Source organism: Cygnus olor, chromosome 5 (genome assembly GCF_009769625.2).
Source record: "Cygnus olor isolate bCygOlo1 chromosome 5, bCygOlo1.pri.v2, whole genome shotgun sequence".
Taxonomy (NCBI): domain Eukaryota; kingdom Metazoa; phylum Chordata; class Aves; order Anseriformes; family Anatidae; genus Cygnus; species Cygnus olor.
Window position 1 is genome coordinate 53,236,572 of NC_049173.1, and position 24,420 is coordinate 53,260,991.

The 24,420-nt window shown below is 53.5% G+C and overlaps 1 protein-coding gene across 2 annotated transcripts; it reads right to left on the reverse strand.

The window, feature by feature from the left end:
* Nucleotides 1-270: 270 nt before the first annotated feature.
* TP53I11 (tumor protein p53 inducible protein 11) lies at nucleotides 271-22,313 on the reverse strand. Of its 2 annotated transcripts, XM_040560550.1 has the most exons (8): nucleotides 22,177-22,288; nucleotides 13,461-13,634; nucleotides 7,716-8,119; nucleotides 6,824-6,882; nucleotides 6,286-6,334; nucleotides 5,757-5,853; nucleotides 4,724-4,825; nucleotides 271-3,671 (listed from the first exon to the last, which is right to left on the reverse strand). In XM_040560550.1, exons 3-8 carry the CDS (start codon nucleotides 7,842-7,844, stop codon nucleotides 3,538-3,540), a joined length of 570 nt encoding a protein of 189 aa, XP_040416484.1. In that variant the 5' UTR covers nucleotides 7,845-8,119; nucleotides 13,461-13,634; nucleotides 22,177-22,288; the 3' UTR covers nucleotides 271-3,537. The 2 variants fall into 2 exon arrangements, with proteins under 2 accessions (XP_040416484.1, XP_040416483.1); XM_040560549.1 differs by lacking the exon at nucleotides 13,461-13,634 and having other exon boundaries at nucleotides 22,177-22,313.
* Nucleotides 22,314-24,420: the final 2,107 nt, after the last annotated feature.

Sequence of the window (24,420 nt, forward strand, 5' to 3'; positions counted from 1 at the left end):
TTTAATGCTCAAACGACCGTCACAAACGCCTGGGAAAGGGCTGCGTGTGAAATAATGATGTTTGAAATCTATTTTAAAAAACTGTAAATGTTCTTTTTATTAGATAGTGGAGCTTATTTATCCCGTATTCCCTACTGTAATGCTTTTTTTTTTATATTGAAAGGATTTTTTTTTTGGTAATATAAACTAGAACACAAGCCTGAAGCACTCTCTGCACGGTTTTTGTGTGCGTTTCTTAAAAAAAATAAAAGAAATAAAAGAAAGCTATTGTGACAGTGAAGTGAAACGGCTTTAATTTTCACTATTTGTTTGGTGTTGAGTACAGTCACTTTCTTACTAAAGGAGAAAGAATAAATTCAGGTACAGCAGCCAAAATGAGGTATAAACTGACGTGTCCCCTTCTCCCCTTCCCCCCAAGTAAAAACTGTTGACCAGAAAGAATTGGCCGGCTTAGGACAGACAGACAGACAGCCTCTCTTTTCTCACCAGGTCCAGTTTGCCAGATGTTGGTTAGGCGTAAATAAGGCGATGCAGAGAGTTATGTGAATGCGAGCTTTCTTCACCCTCGGAAGCGAGAGCTCCAGGAATGCCAGGCTAGGGTCGCCCTCCGGCAGGAGCAGGGTCAGCCTCAGTCCTGCCTGTGCCTGCTCAGAGCACGGCCCTTTGGAGAGCACGACCTGCAGCCATGCACAGCGTGACACAACGGCAAGCAGGTAATGCAGTGCAAACTGTCTCCCGTGGGAGATGACAGCAGTCCAAAGCCTTCTGCACACGTGAACAGGTGAGGAAACTGAGGCCTGTGGAGATGGAGTTCGCTCAGCAGAAGGGCCTGAAGCGCTGCCTCAGGCTTTTGATCCCAAATTATGCGCTCAACTGCCACCTGCAGCCACAGTCCCGAAATTGGACGCATCCCCTCAGGGACACATTTCAGTACAAAAGGTTCAGCATCCTCCTCCCTCCTCTCCCCCGCTCACATCAGAGTGAAGACAAACAACCACAGTTGGTTTCTGACAGTGCTGCAGACAGACATCAAATGGCAAAACGAGAAGTGGCTTGCTGCTTTAAGTTCCGCAGACAGCTGCTAAGCAGGGAACCGAAGAGGAATCTGACCTCACTTGATTTAAAGCTTCATGGGAAAGCTTTCATTGCCCACCCCCACCTGATTTAACCATCAAGAAGTCTTAAGAGAACTGTGTGCTGACTCATTTCTTTCACCTGCTGGATGGCATTTTAAGGTACCCTATTCAGGCAGTCCTCTCCACAGACCCAAAGTCATGGCTTAACTAAGACCCTAGGGTCCTGCAGCCAACATGGGTGGGAGAGGACAGCGTTAAGGTGGCCCTCCATCTCCTGTTAAGATTGCTTTTGGTTTGGTCAGTTTTACTCGTCTTTCCCACCCCCAACCCTCCGATCAGTCTGTGTATACATTCATGTGACCCCCCAAAACACAAAGAATCAAGCTTCACTTACCTATACCAACACTTAGAGCTGCAGGGCTGCACTGAAGCCATGCGCCCCTGTGCTGCCCATGCAGACAGTGTGCAGGGTGAGAGCAACAGCCACAGCCTGCCACGTTCCAGCTCCCACATGCAGCACCCTTTGGTCTCATTTGTGATATTCTGTGGGCTGCACATCATTTCCTGCCTCACAGGGAAGCGGTTTCCCTCCCAGAGCCCACCTCCTCCACCTAAACAGGAAGGCTCCTCTTAAATATAAATTTCAGTTGCTCGCTATTGTATCTTGGACATGTTGAAAGCAGCTTGGCAGGAGTACGTTGGGAAGCTCCAGCATTTAGTCTGCTGTTGGATGTTGCCTCTGCGGTGGATTTATTTCATTGGAAAAATACTTACAGTTGCAGACTGAACCAGTCTCCTGGTCCCACTACTTCTGACCTGACACACATTTTGCATGGCCAGTAGGTGCACTGCACACAGTGTCCCAAGTTGATGCAGCTGCTTCTAAACGCCAAAAACACTAACACACCATACAGTAACTACCCACTAGCTTCTTCTAACTATACTAAGGTATTAAACAGCAAACAGCCATGGCTCCCAGTCTCACCAGTGGTTTGAGGTCTGTTGGTCACACAAGCACTTCTGTTTGTGGAGGCAGCTTTCTACCAGGATTTTGGGACATCAGCTCTACTCCAGGGCATGCTTTGATCCCACCAACAGTAGCACTTGAATAAGACGTCCATATCCTGTACACAGCCCTCCTGCCTTTAGGCCCATAGAGAAAAATGCAGCCTCCAGCTGTGGACAGGGACAATCCGCATGGACAGCACTAGGAAAATAGGCAGCCATTGCTGCTAAGCCCCGTAGGTGTTGGAGAAACTGGCCACTGACTAGTACAGCACGCACATCCTGCCTTGATTGAGCTAGAGGACAACAAAGCCTTCATATGTCCCCTCACACCTTGCTGTTCTTCATCCCAGTTAAGTAGTGTCCTAAGCATTGTAATGCTATGAACTTTGGTCCTTTAGTCCCAAACCCAGAGATGCCACGATGCCCACGTTGTAGCAGAGCTGGAACACGGTCTCCTGCAGCAGGACTCCTCTCGCTGGAGGCTGCAGCCTAACCCAAGCAGCCGCACTGATGCTCACTCTGCTCTCACTACTGCAAACCACAGCAGTCTCCACCCCCTATTCCACTAGTGTCAGGCCCTCTGCCTCACACCTACCCCTGCCGTGACCATCAGTAGGGCTGCGGTTATAGGAAATGTTCTGGGGTGAAGGGGACAGGAGCCCAGCTTAGAAACGTCACAGAACGTCCCAAGCAAAGGGATGTCTTTGTGCTCAGCACGCTTTTCCCAATAGCCTCCTTGACCTCTCACATACTGTAGTTCAAGCTGCACCACTGTTCCCAGTGCTGTCCCTGCAAAGGGAACAAACCAGGAGTTTTCGCTGTCTCTGCTGCCAAGATTTGCACAGCACCCACTGAAAAAATAAAGCCGGCGTGGCACCTCTGGCAGCAAGGAAAACACAGCTGTTTGCAAATTCAGAGAGCACTGAGCTACAGCCAGCTCCCGGCCAGGTGAACAGCAAGTGCGTGCTAAAGGGGACGCAGGCTGTACACACTAGGACACGCTCCAACAGGCAGGTGCAACACTTACCGGGGGAGTAGCCAAGTCCTTCACTGGTTGCCTTAACTCCCTGTCTCCTCAGGGATTGTTTCTTGTTTTGTGCTTTTTTTCCAATGGTTTCAGAGCCTGTGATCCCATCAGCCAGTTCCCCTGGGAAACCGGCTCTTTTCCCTGAGGCTGCCAGGCCTGTACACCTCCCTGAGCCTTCCTCGCGCTCCTCGCTTGCCTCCCGCAGAGGGGCTGGTAGGGGGGGACTCGCACAACGCTGCTCTCCCCAAATTTTCACCTGGCTCTGCCACCAGCATCAGGTTACACACTGATTTATGCCGGTAAGTGGAAAAGGAAACCATTTAAGAACAAAAAGGGACTAACAAAAAAAAAAGTTATAATTATAAATGCAAAATTACCAACACAACCCCCCCCCCCCCCCCCTTCCCATGACAAAAAGCCCAGGAATTAGACTTTCTTGGGACGGCGTCCAACTTGGTAATAATAATAAATGCTGATGAGGACGAAGAGGACTCGGCTGACCAGGAGGAGCACAGCACCTGTGGCTATCCGGCTACTCTCAACCAGGGAAACCGTGGTAACTGGAGGAGAAGGAGGGAGATAAGGCAGAGGTTGGTGATGAAAAACAAACGGATCTGAGCAGCACAGAGCTGTTTTCTGCTGCCCTCTAATGTAGCTTTTTGGAGGGACCCACTGAGCCTTGTGAATGCAAAAGCTTTCACTGCAGGCCCACCAGTCTCACACTCAGCAAACCTGCAACACTGGCTCTTACACAGCTTGATCTGACAGCTTTAAAATTAGGCACAGGCCTGTGGGCCACAGCGCTCTCGTTTATAGAAACACTTCCCTAAAGGCAATTCTGCCTTCAGGTAGCCAGCCTGAAACATGAACTCGAGCAGATGTGAGTTTCCCATTTGCTCAGGTCTTCATTGTGGAATCTGCACGTTGCTTTGTGGTTTAACCACTCCAGTGCTGATAAATATTTGTCAAACGTAGGAGCACGAATAAAACATGTATAGTCCACTCACACTACCTGTTTTCTGAGCAGCTCCCTTTTTGGTTAATAATACAAGTTACCTTAGAACGCAGTGAGTGAACAGCCAATACACACATACACAAAAGACCAAAAACCTTCATAGTTAAATATAGACATGCCCCCTAGAAATCAGCTGAACCATTATTCTATCTTTTAGCACAACTGAAGGGCCCCCCTTTTAACGTAATTTACTACAGCCTTCTCTTGTTAGCCCCAGAATCTAGGCAGTCTGCTCCAGGAGGTGACTTGTGCTGCCTACAAAGGCCAGGATATTTTAGGGAGGAAAATGGATGAATTGGCAGAGGGATATGTCCTGGGCACCCTGCAGTGAGCAGCCCAAGGCAGAGGCTATCCCACGGGGAAGGAAAAAGGAGAGCAGCTGGCTGGGAAAGCGTGCCCAGAGCCAGGTTCTCTCTGACAGTCCAGCAGGGCCAGGGAGCCCTCTGTAACACCGATGGGTCTCAGCACGGGGACATCTGGAGCTAGGGTGCCACCACAGATGTGCCAGCTGCACACACTCCCTCCTCCCCACCCTGAGCGTGGGCACACAGCACGCCCCCTGTCCCGTGCTTGCTCCTGCCCAGCCCAGCTACTCACCCAGGAACTGCACAGCGAAGTAGCACGCCTCCGTCAGCAGGGTCCAGCGGATGATGACTTTTTCAGCCGTGTACAGGGCGTTCCACATGATGAGCGAGATGCCTGGGGAGGGACGGCAGCACAGCTGCCCTGAGGGAAGGCGAGGACCACTAGGAAGGGGCAGCCCACCCGCCTGCCTGCCCCCCAGGGGAAGCATTTTGGCCCCCACGGGGGGATGCAGAGGGAAACAGCGCAGCCAGAAGCTGCGCTCTCCCCTTGCCTGGTGCGGCTGCTGCATTTCCAGCCGTCCCCACGAGATGCTGCTGCAGCCTGCGGGAAGCAGCCAGCCACCAGCCCGCCAGTCCAAAGGCGCCCCACCCAGGCTGCCTGCCCTCAAGCCCAGCCACCCCTCCAAAAACACTCCCTGCAAGCACCCGCCTGTCCTTTCGCAGTGTGCCAGCCTGAGACCAGGCTGGGTGGGCACCCAGCAGACACATTCCCTCGTGGCCTGGGAGCAACAGTGGCTGCAGCACAGGGTGCAGAGCTAAGCAACCCTCTGTGTTTTCATTCCTCCACTCATTTTCTTTCCCAGAGGGTTTCTCCAGGCTCCCCCCTCAAGCCCCTCACCCTCTCCTCTGGCCCAGTCTCTTGTGCCATACAAGAGGCCCTCCCGGGCACCGCAGTCGCAGGATGCTGTCACCTGCCCCTTCTCTGCTCCTGCTCCCATGAGGACAGCCTGATCCCAGCTACTGCCCGGACCCCCTCACCCCATTTCCTGGCCCATCTGCAATCCCCCTCTGCTGGGGTACTTGCAGCTACTCCCCCAGGTATTCAGTGTGCGCAGCACTTCTTACCATACGTGCGGGGAGCCTGAGACCTTGCTAGGAAAAAGCAACAGAGGCTGAGCTTTACAAGAGACCCGTAAACAAATAATTCCTTTGGAAACAGCAGCTGTTTCCAAAGACGCAGAATTTGTCTGCTCCTGCACTTTTGGCCTCTCGCCCCATTGCTCTACAGGGCAGCATCACACCCCAGATAGTGGCCCAGCACTCACTGAGGAGGGCTCCTCCATAGAGCCGGATGGGAGTCTTGCTGCTCGCCGATTCCTCGTTGAAGACGGTGTCGTAGAGCTGGTCAGGGAAAGCGAGGGCCTGGCGGAGGCATGGGAGAGACTCAGCAGCACTTTCCCAGAGCCATCAAAACGTGCTGTCTCAGGCAGGGGAAAGTGGTGCTCTGACATTTAGACATGATGTGACCAGAACCATCGGCCAGGAAATTGGGAATTAAGGAGGCGCGAGAAACATCAGTGTGTCAGCTGCTGGCTTCAAGGCCGGTTTCTGTGACCGAGGCTGCCGTGCTGTGTGTGGTTTATGAACCTGCTAATGAAAACAGACTCTGGCAATGGGAACAAACGGCCAAGGACGCTGCTGGCAAGCCCGTTACAGAGATGCAGAGAGGGCAAAGGCCTCTCACAAGAAAGCAGCGGCAGTTGTTGAAGGCAGAGGAGGGGGGAACGAACAGCCAAGGAGCCACGCTGTGGCATCCAGGAGCTGGTGGTGCCCAGGACTGCAGCCCTCACTTACCATAATGGCCACCCCGGAAAACATGACGGCGGAGACCAGCTGCCAGACCCTGCACAGGAGGGAAAACAGAGGGCCCAGAGTGAGCGTGGGGGTGAGCCTGTCGCCCCTGCTTCACAATGCATTCCCAGCTGTCCGCATGGTTATTAGCCTTTGTCCTCCCTCCTCACCCAAATGAGGAAGCCTTGGGTCTTCTGCATGAAGACGTGGCTCCCCAGACACTGCTAGCTTGAGCCTCACTAGCAATACAGAGCTGAACCCCCCTCACCCAAGCAGAGGAGAGAACTGGCCCTGCAAAGAGGACAGAGAGCTTCTCCGTGGTTCCCAGCACCTGCCAAGGGACTGGAGCTCATGGCCCTCAGGCTGGTTTATGAGGTAAGAAAACAGAGCCAGGATGTTCCTGCAGCCCTGAGAAGCCCCTGCATGGAGCAGTGAGGCTGGTGTCAGGGACAGGGCTGGTGTCAGGGACAGAGCTGGTGTCAGGGACACTGTGGCCAACAGCCCTCTGATGGCCCTGCTCTGAGGTGGCCTCATGTCTTACCTGAGCCCCAAGGGTTCCCGGACAGCAAACTTGATTTCATTTCCCAGGACTTGGCTAATCTGAAATTCAAGCAAAAGGCACAAGGTGACTGAGCAGACCCTTCCCCAGCCTTTAGGCCACATACCTCAAGACCAGACAACACATATCTTAACCCCACGTAGCAGTTTATCTTTAAGACGGCTGAAAAGACGATGAGGACAAGGAATTTCAGCACGGGGTGGAGTAAGCAAGCTCCATGTCGGCCCCCCTGTAAGCAAACATCCTGCCAGCGAGCTCTCCAGGGGGCACTCAGGACAGGGCTCTTGAGGGACGTGTCCTTGTTCTCCAGCGCTGGTATTTTGCTGAAACAGACTGCGTGCCTTTGTTTGCAATTCGGGCCTCTTCAGAGAGGTGCTGCCATGCCTCTTTAATCGCTGCCCCAGTTTCCAGGGCACGGTGCTGGAATATGGTGAGCTTTGAGCTGGTACCACCAGCTCTGAGCTAGCTAATGGGTGTCTCGACAATAACATTTCACCAGTGGATTAAAGCAACTTAAAGGCAGAGCTCGCTGCGTTACTATGAGAAGTGGTTTCAGGCGGCTTTTGTGCCTCCACCAGGCTGCACGGCCCGTCTCTGCTAAAGGGCAGCATTAATCTTGTCACGGCAGCCCATGCATGAGCCTGGTGGAGCTGGGAGCTCTGGTTTTGCCAGAGAGGCTGCAGAAGGTAAACGCTGGAAAAAAAATTAACTAGGTTTTATCCAGGGGCCTGCCACGTGCTGAGGTTTGCCAGCAGGTGACGTTTCACAGGTTTATTGGCCATCCTCCCACAGCAGTGGCCTCCTCGCTGCGGGACAGCAGCACGGAGGACCCCGCGGTGGAATGGGGAACCCCTCCCTGCCCAACACCCCTCACCTTGGAGCGATGGACCTCACCGTCGTCGTCCTCGCCGCCGACCCCCAGGATCTTGCGCGTCTTCAGCCTGCTCACCAGGTCGGTCTGGCTGTGCTTCTTCATCAGCGGCGGCGGCTGCTTGGCCGCCATGGCAGCGTGCAGGCCTCTGCCCCGCCGGCAGGACAGCTGAGGGGAGAGGCCGCAGGAAGCGCTTCACATGAAACCTCGCAGGGTACAGAACATCAAAAGTTTTTAAAAAGCACGGAAATCTTGCTGCTACGCCGGCAGACAGCTCCTCATAGCTCCGGCGCGGGAGGATCGGCCCGCTCTAGGGCAGGGTGCTGAGGGCCGGCCGCAGGCGGCCCATTACGGGCTGTGAGGAAGCTGTCCTGGTCCGAGAGCAACGCACCGGCCGTCACCGTGACCTGCCAGAGGGGGAACAAAACCAAATCAGCAGCAGCGTGGGGACAGAGGCACCGAAATGCTCCCTTGCCCCACACCCTTCACCCTGGCTTTTGCCATCAGCCCTGCGAAAGGGGCAGGGGAACGGTGCGAGCGCCAGCTTTCCACCCATCGGCGTGTCTCATGTGTGTGCCTCCGTGCTGAGCGCAGCCCCGAGCTTCACCAGAAGGTGCTCTAAGTGGGTTTGACCTACAAACCACGCTGCAGCCCATCCCAGCATGAGGCAGTGTCCATGGCCCATTAGGAGCGTGGTACCTCTTTGCTGCTTCCTAGACTAGGGCAATTAAGCATCGTTAAACACTTCCCAGACAAGAGGAACTGAAGACAAAAAGCAGAGCATCATTTAATGACTTTCTCCTTGCCATACATCACACCCTTCGGTTGCCATTTCAGGCAAAATGCCACGCAGATCTCAGATGTTCGTTTGTCTTTACCCCCCAGACATTGCAGCCCCTGCGCTGAGCCAGAACACACCAGCCCTACAGCTACAAGAAACCAGAGGCAAGATCCTCCTTGACAACACGTTGCTTCCTGAGAAACAGGAGATGACAGCAAACAGAGTACAAATACTGGGAATACTAAGAAAAGAACAAGATAGAGGTAGCTGACAGAAGCTAAGGCGGAAAAGACAACTTTCCTGTATGTGTAGAGGTGTCAGGAGTCCCTGAAAAATCACTCTATATCATTATCCAGTCATAAAACCCTGGAAACTCTCGGTCCACAAAGTCCTTCCTCCCAATTTGTCTTCCTTTCATCTCGGCTCAACTGAACACAAAAACATTTTTTTCTATTTGCTACTTCACCCTCCAAGAGACCCATAAAAAAGTCCTCCCCCCCCCGGGCACCAGACACAGCTCATCTGGTCCAAACTAGTCCAGGGCTCAAGCACAGGCAATCCCACAGGCAATCGCCCCCAGCTGCACTTTCCCATGGCTGTCCCAAGAGGACAGAATTTATGCTCGTGTCTAAAGAGTTCACGAGTCTCCGGGGAGTAATGAAACGAGAGGTGTCAGTTATTTTGGCATCACGCACACAAGCCTTCTCCCGCTGCCTTGCGAAGGGTTTGCATCTCCCAGGAAAACTTTCCCGTTTTTGTCCACGCGAGCAGCCAGTCACTTCGGCAGGCTCCCAGAGCACGCCAACATAAATCTTTCTGTGATGCAAATCTAAGAGGACTCGCTGTGACAATGCAACGACTGAATCCAACGCTCAAACATTTACTAAGACCCTTTCGGATAGGGAAAACAGAAAAAAAAGACATCTTCAGATCTAGAGCATCCTGAGGGCATGAAGTAAAGGAAGGTGGTAGGGCTTAAAGGGAGGACTCGCAGGCTGAGAGAGATAAATGGCTCTGTGATTACAAAGGCAGTTTTGCAGTTCTGAGTACAGGCAAACAGATCAAAATTTGGCTTCATCAACTGTGTTTGCCAGTTGCCTTCGGGGCATGACTTGGTAGAAATTTATCCACATCGTTATTAACACTGCTCTCCCGTTAAGAATTTCCACTGATTTGTGGTAAACCAGCGGCCAGGAACTGGGACAGGATAAGCCAGCTAGAAACACCAATAAAATAATCACTGAAGGCCATTCTGCTACATAAAAACCACGCTCCCACTGTGCTAAGCACAGCTATGGCACGGCCCTGCAGCCGATCCCACGTCTCATTATCCCCATCTTCCAGGGAAAGAGCCAGTCTAATGAGTACTGAATATTAATGAATAACGAGCTAACAAATGCATTAGCACTAATTCGATGACATTCGGATAGAAGATGCTGAGCATTTGAAAGCGTTATACTTACATTAATGTATCCTGACACACTGAGGATTTGGAGGATGTTTTCTATTAGCCTGTGCATTTTCAAAAGGGAACCTCCACCTCCTCCTGTCGTGATTTTCTCCTCAATCCTCCTTCTGAGCATCCCAGTGGCTGCGTACATTAATCACTGCATAGAGGAAATTCCTCTGCCCCCCCCTCAGTGACCGGCAATGCCCACGTGAAGCTGAAAGATTTTTTTTTTATTATTATTATTATTATTTAAATTTCAACATCCCTTTTCTTCACAGGCTTCTTTCGGCATCTGTCCCCTTGCATACTGTACTCAGTTGTGACAGCTACTGCTTAGTGGTGCAAAGAAACCTCACCGGTGCCACGCTAAAGATAGCTCCATCTCTCCCCACCTCCACAGCTCTTCCCCCAGCATCTCTGCTTCCCTCCCAGCGAGAGGAGAGGAGAAGGAGAGGATGTTTGACGATGCTTCAGCGGCCAGAGCTGCATGCCCGTCGAGGGAGGTCTGGCGAGGAGCAAGGTGCAGCGACGGAACGAGCAGCCCCTGTTCCTACAGCTTCGGGATGCTGCTGCTGAGCAGCTGAGAGAGGTGTCCTGCTGCTCGTGGGGGCACCACAAAGCTCGCTCCAGGGGTCTGAGGACACTCCCAGTCTGCCAGCAGAGTAAGTGATAATAAAAATGAACTGGAGTCGAACCAGGACGACGAGTAAAAGATTAGTACATTTACCCTGGCCGTAAGTTTGGTCTGCTCTGCCACGTTGAGGCCGGGTAGAAGACTTGCTCTCCTGCCAAGCTCTGGTTTCAGAGTTCCCAAGTCAACACACCAGAGGCAACCCAAGGCCTTGAGCCCACCTTCATTTGTTGATGTTGACCAAGAAGTTATTACACTCCTGAGGTGGACGTAGGCTCTTTCCAGCAGCCTGACGGGGAACCTGCCATGCCCAAGCACCTTTCATGAAGCACAGGTCAAGAGACACTGGTAAATACGGAGATGCAGCACTGCCCCTGTACAATACCACACGTCACCACTGAGCTCCGCAAGCCCTGGGTGCTCTTCACCCAACCTGAAGAGGCAAACACTGCTACTGGCATTTCACAGGTGTGGGAACTGAGCCACGAGAGTAAAACCATGCCTTCTTGTGTCAGGGGAAGAGAGAGATGGCAGCAGAAGTGCTAAATGGTCTCCCTGCCAGCAGCTCCCACAGAAGGGCCGGCAGGCTGGCCAGGACAGATCCCGCCCCGCTCCCTCTCATCGCAACAGACAGCCCTTCAGCTGCTCCACTGTGCCGGCTTGCGGGGGGAAGATTGAGGCAACCGTGCCATATGGAGCAGCTTTTCATCCCTGATGCCACAGGAGCAGCCGCAGTGGCCAAGGCACCCAGCAAGAGAGCACAGATGTTTACATCCTAATTACTGCAATTTTGGAACAGATGTCTCCAAACAAGAGGCTGTGCGAGCAAGAGATCCACCTTTAGGGACAGCAGCCAGCTCCTTTCCCCCATGCTGAGCTGTGCCTGCTGCCCCACCGCCCAGCAGAAAGCAAGACCCAGGGCAGGAGGCCCCAGGAGAGGTTTCCAGGCACCTACGTGGCCAGAGACGGAGAGAAAGTCTGGGCTCAAGCACAGGGGCAGGGCAAAGAAGAGAGGCAGCGGGTGCACAGGTCAGAGCAGTCGTGCAAGAGCAAGACCAGTCAGAAAGGGAAAGAGCTGCCTGACAGAAAGCAATATGTGCAAAGTCCTCTCTTTCCTCTTCTTTTCCAAGAGGCTCATTACCAAAGTGTCTTGGTGCCTCACGATCTCGCCTCACTGCAGCCCTGCACCCTAGGGACAGATGGCATCCCCGCTTTGGGAACACCAGGAGATTGAAGACAGGATCCAAAGAGGTACTTGTTACTTTGGCTCCTGCAAACCTTTGACTTGCCTGATCAAGCGGGATCTAAGACACCTTCCCTATACACACACACGAAGGCTCAGCATGCTCACTTTTAAGTGCAGAAAATCTCTCAGTTAGAAAGATCTGACACTTGAGGACTCTGAAATCCTAAGGGACAAGATAAATCCCGTGTCTAACCCAAAACACACACCCAAGAGCCACAAGGCACCTTTATGGATCCTGTCCAAACAACCTCCTAAAAGTTTCCCTGGGATATCCATAGTGGAGCAGACCCCCGAGCCAGCTCCTATCCCAGGTAACTACCAAGGTACAGCCATCCCACGCTGTATTTCTGCAGCTGCACGTCCCAAGCCCACGGTGCGTGAGCCAGCTCTTTGCCTAGATTTCTCTCCAGAGCTGGGATTCGGATGATGAAGACCTCTCTGCCACCCAACAGGCAGAGCATCCCTCTCCCCACCTCCCAGTGGATATCCTCCCTGCCAGCTGCGGCACACGGCTTTGCTACCAACATCTTCAAACAGTAACAGGATCGTTTGCATTTTTTTTGCTGGGAGGAATGCACAGCAACCCTTGCCCAGGATGAGGAGTGGAAGTTCACCAGCCTAGCAAAAAGAAACTCCCCAAACCAATTCTGCAGGTCAGGAAGCTTCAGGGAGCTACGGGGAATGAAACCTGATCTAGCCAAAATAATCGGATGCTCAGGCAGTAGAAACAATTAGCATTCAGCCACCATGGCAGTACGACGTGACTGCTGCTCCTGCCCAGCCTGGCACAGTCCGTACGCCCACGCAACAGGAATATTGCAGATTTCTCACCTGCCCGGTACATGCAACTCCTCTCCCACACAAAAACCTGCCCTTTAAGTCCAGAAGTCCCTCTGCAATGCCAGCGGGAACCATCTCTCGGCAGAAGTTCATCCCCCGGCTCTGCCACAGCCCTCCTGCTTCCTTAAGCAGCTCCAGCAGGCACAGGCCAAAAGGCACGTTCGTTCTGCGGTGCCTCCAGACCATCTCTTGCAGAGAAGCCAGAGGAAACCTCAAAGCCCAAACCACCTGCAAACCACGCAGAGACACCTCAGACACACATACCCGGGGCTAACCCCAGCTAATTCTTAGCTGAAGGGGGATTTTGCAGAGACAACAGGGGGCTGCCTGCACCTGGGTAATGCCCGTCTGTGTAAGGAGTGGGGAAGGAGAAACGTGGGATCTCAGACACGCGCTCCCTTGGCGAATGGATGGGACAGGGGCTGAGAGAAGAATAAAAGGCTGATGAGGCTCTGGTAAGGCTGGGCAGTATGGAGACAGAAACATCCTATCCCAAGGAGCACCACGAACCGAGGCCAAGCTGCAGTCGGGGGGCTGCATCTCAGCTCCAGGACCTCTCTGCCCACAGGTTTCCAATTTCCCCTCGCAGAGAGAACAGGAAAGTTTCTTTCCATGTCACGGGAAGTGTTACACAGCAATCAAAAGCTGCAAAGTGCTCGGTTTCCCCAGCAGAAGACAGAAAAGCTCTGTTGCTCTATTAGTGTCTCAGACAGGAGCTATAATTAAACCCAGCAGCCACGGTCCTGCTAACTACCACCTGCAGCAACACGCCAACGGCGAGCAAGAGCAGCTGGGCTCACCTCGGACAAGAAACGCTGTCCTGCAGCCAGCAGCAGCTTGCCGGGCCGTCTGACACATCCAGCACGCTCGGCCAGGCACGCCTGGTGCATTTACTCCTCTCCAGGTAACTCAGACAACTCGGGCATCATCAGCTGAACATCCCGAGCACTCGAGTTCAGCAGGACACAAGGGAGCTGGGAGGATGTGGAAGGAAATAAAACGCGTCAGGAACAGGCGCTGTTTTCCTTTAAGAGCATTCAAAGACAAAAATTCATCTTTGATTTCCCAGCTGCCTTAGACAGGTGTTTGTGGGAGACAGTCCCAGCAGCTTAGTGGGCCATCTGTCCTGCAGATGATTTCTACAGGGAAACATTAGAAGCAGAAATAAAAACTATATATACACACAAAGTGAAAAAAAAAAAAAAAAGCACCAGTAAAAAAAAAAATCATCCCCCCACAAAGCAAATCCAGCCTCAAACCCTCAACGATTGTCTTTCGTGCACTCCCCAGGAAGCCAATGCCCTTTCCTCCCAACCACCCTACAGCTCTGCCCCTTTCCAGAACTCAAAAGCAAATAATAAAAAAATTACCATCAGGAAGATTTGGTGCCCTCCGCCACATGCGAGGGCAACATCTCTCTGTGCGTCATCACCAAGGACTGTAATTTCAAAGCCATTCTTGACGGAGTCTCCCTCAAAAGACGACGAACTGCATCTACACCAACATTATTTCTACATCTGCAGTCCAGTAGCTTACCCCACACAATGTAATAACCGCAATTTAGAGGCTACGAAAATGGCCACAAACATATGAAATGGAAGATGAAATCAATACAGCTGTACCACTCCTGCACCCTAAAAGCAGACTTCTGACCTGTGTTGCACGTGGATTTGCAGCCCCGGTCCGAGAACGGCTGTTTCAGAGCACCCCAGCACCAGCAGGTTTTTATTCTGTTCTTTAAAAAAGGGCTTCTCTTCTGCCACCCTCTGCCATGATACAACCAGATGTGCAGTCAAGGCACACACAAGCAGGGGAAAAACGGGCAGACAAATAAATTTGCATTAAGCAGGGAGATCGCCTTTTGGTCCGATCAGGTCGTTTCCTGAGCCCCACACACGTAGACCCTCTCAGGACTCAAGTTTCCCATTGAGCAAGCAATCAAATTTGCTTCTACAACGCAGAAGTCCTGTAAGTCAGGCCTGACGGGAGGTGGCCTTGGTGACCATCAGTGAACAGCTGAGTTCTCACCAACCCTATGTTATAGGGCATCTCATACTACACGTTCACATCCCATGTCCTGTTAAACCACATTGCTGCACAGGAGGCAGATGCCAGCTTTCATCCCTCGGCCCCAGCCACCCCGGCGCACCGCTCGGGGCCCTCACCTGCAGCTTGGGACCACATTTTCACTTCCTCCCTAAGCAATTTGCCAACGTTAAGCCCTGCTCATCCGCGCACAATTGCGACTTCAGGTTTATCGCTCCCTCGTGGCTCCTCAGACTCCAAATAAGCACAGACAGACTCGGGGAGTTGCTTAGCAAAAAAGCAACGGGGACGGCCTCCCAGTACAACACACACTTCAGCTACTTGGTAGCCTACCCCCGAGTGGCAAAAATCTCCCTCTGACACCTTGCTGGTTTCTATAGCAACAGGTTAATGCTAAAAATGTTAGATGCAGAACTCCCCGTATTGGGCAAACAGGAGGTAGGACCGATTTAGAAGAGGGAAACTTCTGAATAGCCGGCTACGTGGGAAAAGAGCAACCGCAGGCTTCGCTAACTCACAAGTCAGCACTTGCTGGCCCTCCATGCAACCCCGACTCAATCATTCGACCCCTCTCTCCTCCATTTTCCCATTTTTTCCTGGAAAAACAAAGCCACCACCCAAGCTCTTCAAGGATACTGTCCTTGCGCGTGCCAGTGGCTCTCTGGAGACCCTCCTGGCAGAGTAAACCCGTTTGCAGAAGACCAAAGCAGCCACAGCTCAGGGCAGTGCCACAGAAGGAGGACAAGTAGGGCAGCCCCAACAAACCCAGAGTCTTTCCCCACAAATGCTGTTTCACCCCCCAGCAAGCAGCTCATACAAGCCTGACTTTGCTTTTATTTGCTAAGTCAGGGGAAATCACCCTGTGCATGCACGCGTGTGTGTGTACGTGCACACGTTTGTTTATGCATGAGCTGTCAGCCCCCAAATTGTGCACAGATCAACAAGACTCTGAATTCCCCGACTGTGAAGTGTGTGACATTTAATCTCAACCTTCCTTTCAGATTTCATAATGTGCATTATCAGCAGTGGGTATTCAGTACACAAGTGCCCTTTAGAAAGCTTTCATCGGAAAAAGGAAACAATATAAAGAACCTGCAGACTGAAAAAAGAGACAATGCCTCTGATGTGAGAGGGGTTCTCCAGCTTCCACAAAAGGCCAGCATATGTGTGCTGCGAGGATCACGACAAGATGGTTTGTCCCTAACACAGCATAAAAACGTTTCACAAGTGAAGAGAGTGGGGCTGGGAAGCATGAAATCTATCAGGAACCTATGGTTCTCTTCACCTCCCTATTTTTGGCTATCTGGGAAACAGGCAGGGGGAGCCATCCCCCAGAGGTGCCTATTTTAGGATGGGCTGCATCAGCTTCTGGAAAGGCTTATTCCACAGGCTTCGAGTTAGACAAGGGGTTTCATTGCTTTTAGATGTATGGGCGAGGCAAATTCCTGATCCTAGCGTTCAACTTTTCAGTACAGCAAACACTACATCACTTCTGCACATCTCATAACAGAGTCACGCTCTGGGATTACGAAAACCCGACAACAACCTCCCTGCTGCCGGGCATGGAGAAGCTACATCCTCAGTAACCCGCTCTCATTAGTCACAGCCACGGAGGATGCACATCGGCAACCACAGGAAATGCAGCACTGCCACATCTCTCCTGTTATCGTGGCTGGTTCAAGGACCTTCCCTTATTTCTACAATTTTAAGTCTCAGACACGTGGATCCAACAAGCCCCAGTAATATCAGCATCATCCCTCAGCTTGTGTACGCGTGAATGTGTGTACGCACACTTACTGCCTTCCTGGTGTATCTATCAGCAAGCACATAACACAGCCTCCTGCTCACGGCACAGAAGTGTCATGTTTTAGTCAACACTTTCCCATTACCTTACCCGAAATGCCACTCACACGCAGCAGTGGCTCTGGGGACGGCAGGCCGGTCTCTCCTCCCCCATGCTCTTTGCAAGTGCTGATGAAGGGCACTTGCTTTGCCCGGAAATGTGGAGCAGGGAATAAATTGGCTGGCGACGAGCTCAAGTGCTTTACTAATTCCCCATACACCGACCCTAAATCCAAGCTACTTGTCCGGAGAGCTGAAGGGCACACATCGACACGGCTCGCGGAAGGGGCTTGTTGAACCCACGGTGTGCAGCACCTGGGCTGATGCCAGCAGACAAGGCAGGAACACGCTCACACACCGCAATGAGCAAATGCTTGCGCTGGGCACAAGGGGAGGAGGATGAGAGGGTGCATTACAGGTGCCTGCTCTTCACAAGCGTGCGTTCTCAGTCACCACGAAAACGACCTGGGAAGGAGCGCACAGATGGTCCTAGTTCTTCAGTCCCATCAGGTATAGCCTTTGGCTCCTGGCAGACTCCTGCTTGCTGTGAAGCAAAGTTTGGGTGCTCTTTATTGCTGCTAAGCGGCTTCTACAGCAACTCCTTTCTCAAACACAAAGAAAACGTAGCTGTTTTCGCATGTCAGATGCCTGGTTGTGAAAACCCAACGCCACCTAGCTCCGCTGGCCTCAGCGCTGCTGTTTTGTAGTTGCTTCTCCCCTTTGCAGGAGGCAGCTCGTGTTTCTGTCTCTCTGGAACATAACCCTGAATTAAGTGCCAGGCAGCTAAAATTAAGTGTTCGATAACAGGATTCAGAGGGACTTAAAAATCATGAGCCTTTAAAATACCTGGTTTCCTAAGTGAATAGCCTGCTTCCTGAGGCTCCTTTACTGCCAATGATACCGAGTGCCATTTCTACGAGCACACCCCTGCCTTGCAGCTCCGTGCAGCGAGGCAGAGTGGCCAGGAGGGCTGGACTCAAGGCATCTTCTTGGCCACGATGAACATGGGCTAGGTAGCACCGGCTGAGCTCGGGAAAGCTGCCGGCTCTTTGTCACAGCAATCTGCATCGACAGCGGGTCCAGATGTGAGCCCAGCAGGAGACTGCAGCGTCTAACAAGGGCCGGAGGATCTGGGGGCTCAGCAGGGGGGTTCCTGAAATAACATCTGTCAGTTGGAAAAGCCGCTCAAGTCTTTCCACGACCACGAAACACCGAAGGCCAGGGGTTTGTACTTCACTCGTGAGATGGCACCAGCACAAAAGAGCACTTCTGCTGCCATCATGGGTTACTGAATGAATTCGTACTCAGGCAAAAACACTGGCTGAGTCACCCACAGAGTTTCCTGAAGATTTGTGGGTTTTCTCTGTGGGTCTCTTGTTCGGCTGCTGACATGGCCTCAGGCTGTTTACTTTCTCAACCCGGGCAGGATACAGCTAAAAATGACACGGCTGCAAGCCTTTGTGTAGCGCTCTGCCTGCACCTGCTTTCCTCCAGGCCCCGGGCCCTGCAATTTAAGTGCTGCCTGATTTTAATAAGAAAAGCAGGGATTTCTCTCCTGCAGGCAGCAGCGGGGACTCTCACTAATCTCCCTCCAAACACAGAATCCCTTCAGACCAACAGTCGGGCTGCCAGTGGCCAGTGTGACCTGGTACTCCAGCGCACACATCTCCGGCAACATCGACTCGTGCTGCTAATGCCACTCCCCAGGGGACCAGGCCACTGAATCACTGCTTGATTTATTCCTAACTGCTTTTCTCCCCGTGCTCAGTGCCTTCGACGACCTTAAATCAAATCCCTAACAACAACTTCGAGGAAGCCCAGCAGCCAGGAGCCAGCTACCAGTCCTTCTGCCCAGGCTTCTGAGCCTATTGGGCCAAATCCAGGAAAGGAGCACAGGGCTTGCCACCATCAGAGGCAGCCTCTCACCTTCAGCGCTAAACCCCGCTAGCAATCATTTAGATTGCTTCCTCCTTTTGGCAACAGATCTCTGCTCCTTCAAACCCTGCAACCACTGGCTGTCAGGGTGAATCTGGATCAGAGCTTCCTTACAGGCTCTGTTTGTGTTGGGTCCCTGGTTTCGCCCTGCAGAAGGAGCTGGGTAAAGCACTGCGCACAAACCAAGGTCTGGTAGAGATTATTCAGGTATAGCCTGGGCAAAGATTTCCCCATCAAAACCAATGCCCAAACGTGCTAAAGAAACTCCAGCTCTGCATACGTAGGACTAGGGAGACACCTGCGGATGTGTCTACCAGGAGCACACAAGCACTGTGCAGGACAAGAGCGAGAAAGGTACGCACCTCGTGAAACCAGGAGGGAAAGTTTGCTGCAGGATTAACCCCTGGGAGCAGGGGCTGTGGGGCAGCACAGACTCCAGTGGGGTCACCCAGCAAGGCCCCACACAGCTCTTAAGCCTCCTGCTCCCCATCTGTCAGGCAGGGGAAGCCGCACCAACCAGCACCACAGATGGGCAGTGAAAGGCACCGAGACGCATTAACCCTTGCAGATGGCAGAGCTTCACAGACAGAAGAAACTGAAGAAGGCCAGCAGGTCATCTGTCATTTCCCTTTGTGTTTTAACTCCAAAGCTGTCTTCAGCTGTAGCTGGATCTGTCTTTGTGAACATCTTTTAGCATCTTGAGCAATAACCAACCCTTCAAACACAGAGCAAACTCACGCAAACCTGTGATCTCCAGGACAGAACCAAAACCACATTTTCCAAGAGAAGGGAGAAAGCGACGGCAATGGGGAGCACCTGGTCACCTCTTACACCTCGGTTTTGCTGGTCTGGAGAAAGACCCGATGTATTTGGGGGCCAACACTGGGTCTTCTTCTCCCATGACTTTTTTTTTTTTTTTTGCACTCCTACGTCAAAAACACAAAACCCAGAAGATCTTTCTATAAATAACGTCCCAATAGTGCCGAGGTCACCAAGCCATTCCCCAGGGCACGTGGCCAAAATCACAACATAAACAATCCTCAACCTCTTTCTGCTGCACGTGTGCCTTTTTTTATTTTTTTATTTTTTTCCCTGCAACGTGGAAGGCTTGAAACCAAAAAAAACATAGCAGCAGGAAGACACAGCCCCCCACACCCGGTCCCACTGGGCTCGTCTCATTTGTGCCAGCTCCGCAGGGCGCCCGGCTCCAGCCAGGACAGCCCGGTGCTGCGAGCGCCCATCCTGCCCGCCGCAGAGCGAGATGCTCTGTGTTGTGACAGCATTTTGAGCAGTTCTCATTAAAAGTTTGGGTGCTGAGTGGCTGAGGCATCAAGCACACACGTGGCAAGGAGCAGACCACTATCCGGGCAGCTCCAAGGAAAATGGGTGGAATGGTCCCTTCCAGGCACATCCCCTACTGTTAACTCCAACCTTCAGACAGACACAGACACAGACACAGATTTCTAGGTTGGAAGAGACCTCAAGATCATCGAGTCCAACCTCCGACCTAACACTAAGCACTCCACTAAACCATATCGCTAAGCTCTACATCTAAACGTCTTTTAAAGACCTCCAGGGATGGTGACTCCACCACCTCCCTGGGCAGCCCGTTCCAATGCTTAATAACCCTTTCGGTAAAGAAGTACTTCCTAACATCCAACCTAAAACTCCCCTGTCGCAACTTTTGCCCATTCCCCCTCGTCCTGTCACCAGGCACGTGGGAGAACAGACCAATCCCCACCTCACTACAGCCTCCTTTAAGGTAACTGTAGAGAGCGATAAGGTCGCCCCTGAGCCTCCTCTTCTCCAGGCTGAACAAGCCCAGCTCCCTCAGCCGCTCCTCGTAAGACTTGTTCTCCAGACCCCTCACCAGCTTGGTCGCCCTTCTCTGGACTCGCTCGAGCACGTCCATGTCCTTCCTGTAGCGAGGGGCCCAAGAGAGCTGCAGGACAAGCAACCACCAGCTGAGGATGTACTCTGGGCATTTTGCACACTGTAGCGCTCAACGCTCATTGAGAATAGAGAAACATCTCCCTTTGGATCAGGCCCCAGCCTCCAGCAGCTCCAAATGGACAGAAGACCCCAGGCAGAGCATCTCTCCGGTTTATTCTCCCACAGATCCATTGCTCCTCCAATCCCACCCAACGCACGTCTCTGGAGATGGTCTTCTGCCCACTCTTCTCTGCAATAAATCCTTGCTACAGGTCCACGAGCAGGAGGGATAAGTTTGAGATTTTGAGTTTAAGACTACGTGGCAGACGCCATCTCTTCAGCCTCCTGGCTGGGACAAGCCACCCAAGCAGAGAAGCTCCCTTTGCCTCGCTCTGCACGAGGCACAGAACAAGGAAGGACACATCCAAAAGCAAACAAATCCCACTTCTCCCAGCTGCCACCAGCACTGAGCCCCCCTGCTGAGGGCACCAGGACACCTTCATGGCTTCCCCCACAAACCACCCTGGGCTCACAAGGTGTATTTATGCATCCCAGCTGGGAATGGTTATGGCCAGCTGAGGCACCTCCACGCCCAGTCTGAGGATCTTGTTTGGTTTTGGTTTTCACCAAGACCTAAGACAATTTCCTCCCAGAGGAAAAGCTCCCCTGTCTAAAGGGTAACTGCTATTTATTTAAGCGAACACTTTCCTCATCCGCGGGCCCTGAACGTCATTACTCAGCAGACTCTGCTTTAGCGCAGATAGAGTTACCGAGCAAGTTATTTATTCTAAGTCCAGAATAGCCGGTGCTCTTGCATGCTCTGTAATTTCTCATGGCTCAGCTGTACCGGTGGTAGCCCTAATGTCAACAAGGCTTTGGTCGCTGCTGGCGTTTTTACCTCACAGCCTGTGCAGACAGAGGAGATGGATCAAACGGTACCCATTTAACCACCAGCAGCTCGGGTTTGGCTGGCCCCGGCCCTTGGGCAGCTGCCAGAGGACTCCAGCTGCAAGGACTGGGCACTGAATTAAGGTGCTGCTTCTTTCTCAGCCCCATTTGCTGAGTCGGGGTAGAAGTCACCTGGAGAGCCCGATAGCTGCTGGGGGACACCCAGGCCCACAGGTGGCACAGGCAGTGCCAGACAGGGACACAGAGCCCGCTGAGAGCTGGCTCACCCCACCTCCCCCTCCTGCCACAGGGAGCTCTGCCCCATCTCACCTCCCTTCACCCCCAGCTCCGTCCTGCAGCATGGCCCTCGCCCTGTCCCTCTCCCTCCATCCCTGGCATCCCACAGGAACCCATCGAGGCCAACATCCCAACCCACACACGGGGCTTGGGTCGCAGCCCCCCCACCCGGGCACCTGAGGCACCCGTTTGGGGACCGCGGTCCTCCCACCACTTCACCAGCGAGCAAAAAAGGACAGACACTGCCTGGGAAAATGCGACGGGGGACCCCAGCCTCTGAGCGGTGTGGGGAGGCAGCCGTCACCAAACAGCGTGCGTGTCCCCTCGCTGGCCCCACAGCCCCTCGCTGGACCGCCAGCCACTGTCCCCCCCGCATCCCAGCTACCCCACCGCCTCCCCTCCACCCTCACCCCCACCAGGGCTGAGATGCCCCCACCACCAGGGCGGCTTCCTCCTCCTCCTCCTCCTCCTCCAGCCCCTCTCGGGACCCTCCGCTCCCCACGCCCCCCACCCGGGGCTCCGCGGGGAGCCCCCCCACGCCCCCTCCCCGTCACCCCCCGCCGTCCCCGCACTCACCGGCCCGGCGGGGGGGCCCTGCGCGGCTGCCCCATGGGCGGAGCGCTGCGGGGCACCCAGGCGAAGCGCAGCGGCCGGCGCCGCGCAGCCCCGCACACTGAGCCCGGCCCCCGCCGCGGCGCCGCTTTACCGCGGCCGCCCGCCCGCCCCGCCTGACGGGGCGGCCCCGGCCCCGCCCGCGGCACCGCCGCCGCCACCCCCCTGCTGCCTCCACCGCCGGCGCCGGCCGCCCCGTCGGGGGAACAAAGGGCGAGGGGCCGGGGGAGGCCCCGAGGGCACAAGGGGGGAGCCCCCCGCGTCCCCTTGTCCCCCACGAAGGGGGGTCCGGGGGTGTCTTGTCGCCGCTGTGTCGCGGCCCGCTGGCAAGGCAGGGAAGGGGAGACCCCCGTAATGGGGAAAAAAAGGCGAAGAAACGTGGCACAGGGGCTCTGCCAGCGCCTTTCCAGGTGCCGGGAAGAGCCTGGCTCGCAGGGCTGAAGCCTCTCTGCTCTCCGCCGGCCTCCCCAGAGCGCAGAGGGAGGCTGGCATCGCGAGCTGCCCCCACAGGGGCAGCCGGGGCCTCGCTGGCATTCTCCGGCTTCAGTTGTCTCAGACCAGGAGATGAGGTTGTCATGTGTGAGGATGGTGAAGCAGCGGGCAGTGGGCACGCACACGTCAGGGCAATTAGGGCACCATGGTGGCGGCGGGCAGCTCCGGCACTGCCCCGGTGCTTCAGCTCTGTTCTCCCCGTGAGGATCCTGGTGCGAGTGCTTGACCCGGCTCACCTCGAGCTGGCGCAGAGCAGGGCCACACGAAGGAGAAGGGCTGGGCGCCCGGCTGAGGAAACAAATAGAGGCTGGGTGGGGCGAGAGCCTCGTAGCTCGCTTTGACCCCATGGGCAAACCGTAATGGGGAAGCGCGTCCCAAAATGTCAGCACGATGAGGTCATCCCAGACACAAGGGGGTCCTTGTAGGAACAGAAGGCTTGTCCAGAGGGAACTGGGATGAAAACTCGCATTTCACAGAGGCCAAGGAATGAATCTGTAGGAGACAGAACATTTCTTCGGAGGGAGTATCATTTCAGCGGCTGAGTTTGCTGCATAACATGGGGAAAAAAAAAATAATAAAGATTTTATATTTTCAAAAAATTTACAACTCCAAAACAAATCCAGTCCTGACTTGGAGCTAGTGAAACATTTCACTGTGCTAACGTTCAAAATTTTCAGTGTGATCATGCCAAAACGTATACGGGAGCTGAAATATTGCATGTGCTCCATCTGTGCTCTGTGGTATTGAAATATTATAATGTAATACAAAAGCACGCAGAACAAAGTGAGAAGGCAGAGCTGAAACAGCCATGTTTCACTTCATTGAAATGAAATAACTATGATATTGTCAAACAAGGCAAGTCAAAATATGTCATGTTGACTTTTTTTTAATAGAAATTTGCATTCAAGGAAATCGCTCAATTTTTCTTCAAAGACCTAATGAGCAAACAGTTTTGAGGCAATAGCTCCGGCTATCGCATGGGGGCAAGCAGTAAATAGCAAGTGTCGTTTTGCAAAAGCGATTCAAGCATTTGTGCCATCGTATGTCACAGGGAGCTCCAGTGTTATTTCTGAAAGTGGTATAAACGTGCTCTTGGAAGTGTTACCCTCAGACAAGATTTGAATTTGTAAATTGGAGCCCGAGGCCTTCTGCAGTGATTGCTTTGTCCAGAACCACCCAGACCTCCTGCCTACCTTTTCCTCATTCAGAGAGCGGGGAGCAGCCTTTGTCCATGCCGGTAAACACCGCACGGCAGCAGCCCCAAAGTGCCTTGTGAGATCTGCCCCCATCCTGCCTTTCTTTGGGGCCGTGCGCTCAGGGCGCTCAGCCGTGGCGTTAGCATCGGGCCGCGCAAACCAGCTTTAATAATTAACCCCGGGCTTCCGTTTGCATTTGGCTCCAGGTCCCCAGGCGACAGGCTGGTGCCCGTAGGATCCGTGCCAGAAACCTCTCCTGCGAACCCACACGCGAGCGGTGCGTGGTTCCGCAGGCCGGCGGGTGCACGCAGGGGCCTGTGGAGTCCTGGGATGGCGAAACAGCCGCCTGCCTCCTGCATCTCCACACAGGCCAGCCTGTGAACCTCTGTGCCTCTGGCGTGCCAAGGCAGATACACCAGCAGGGTCTGTTTTCTGCAGCGCTGAGCACACTAAAACACGTCCTGGGAGGAAGCCGTGCAGGACCCTCAGTTCTGGGGGGCACGGAGAGCAGGCGGGCCTG

Excerpts from the sequence above, each read along its gene's own strand:
- TP53I11 (XM_040560549.1), bottom strand. The coding sequence starts at position 7,844 with ATGGCGGCCAAGCAGCCGCCGCCGCTGATGAAGAAGCACAGCCAGACC. Across the intron at positions 6,335-6,823 it reads CGGGAACCCTTGGGGCTCAG|GGTCTGGCAGCTGGTCTCCG; the intron begins GTAAGACATGAG and ends CCTCCTGTGCAG. Across the intron at positions 5,854-6,285 it reads TTTCCGGGGTGGCCATTATG|GCCCTCGCTTTCCCTGACCA; the intron begins GTAAGTGAGGGC and ends TGCCTCCGCCAG.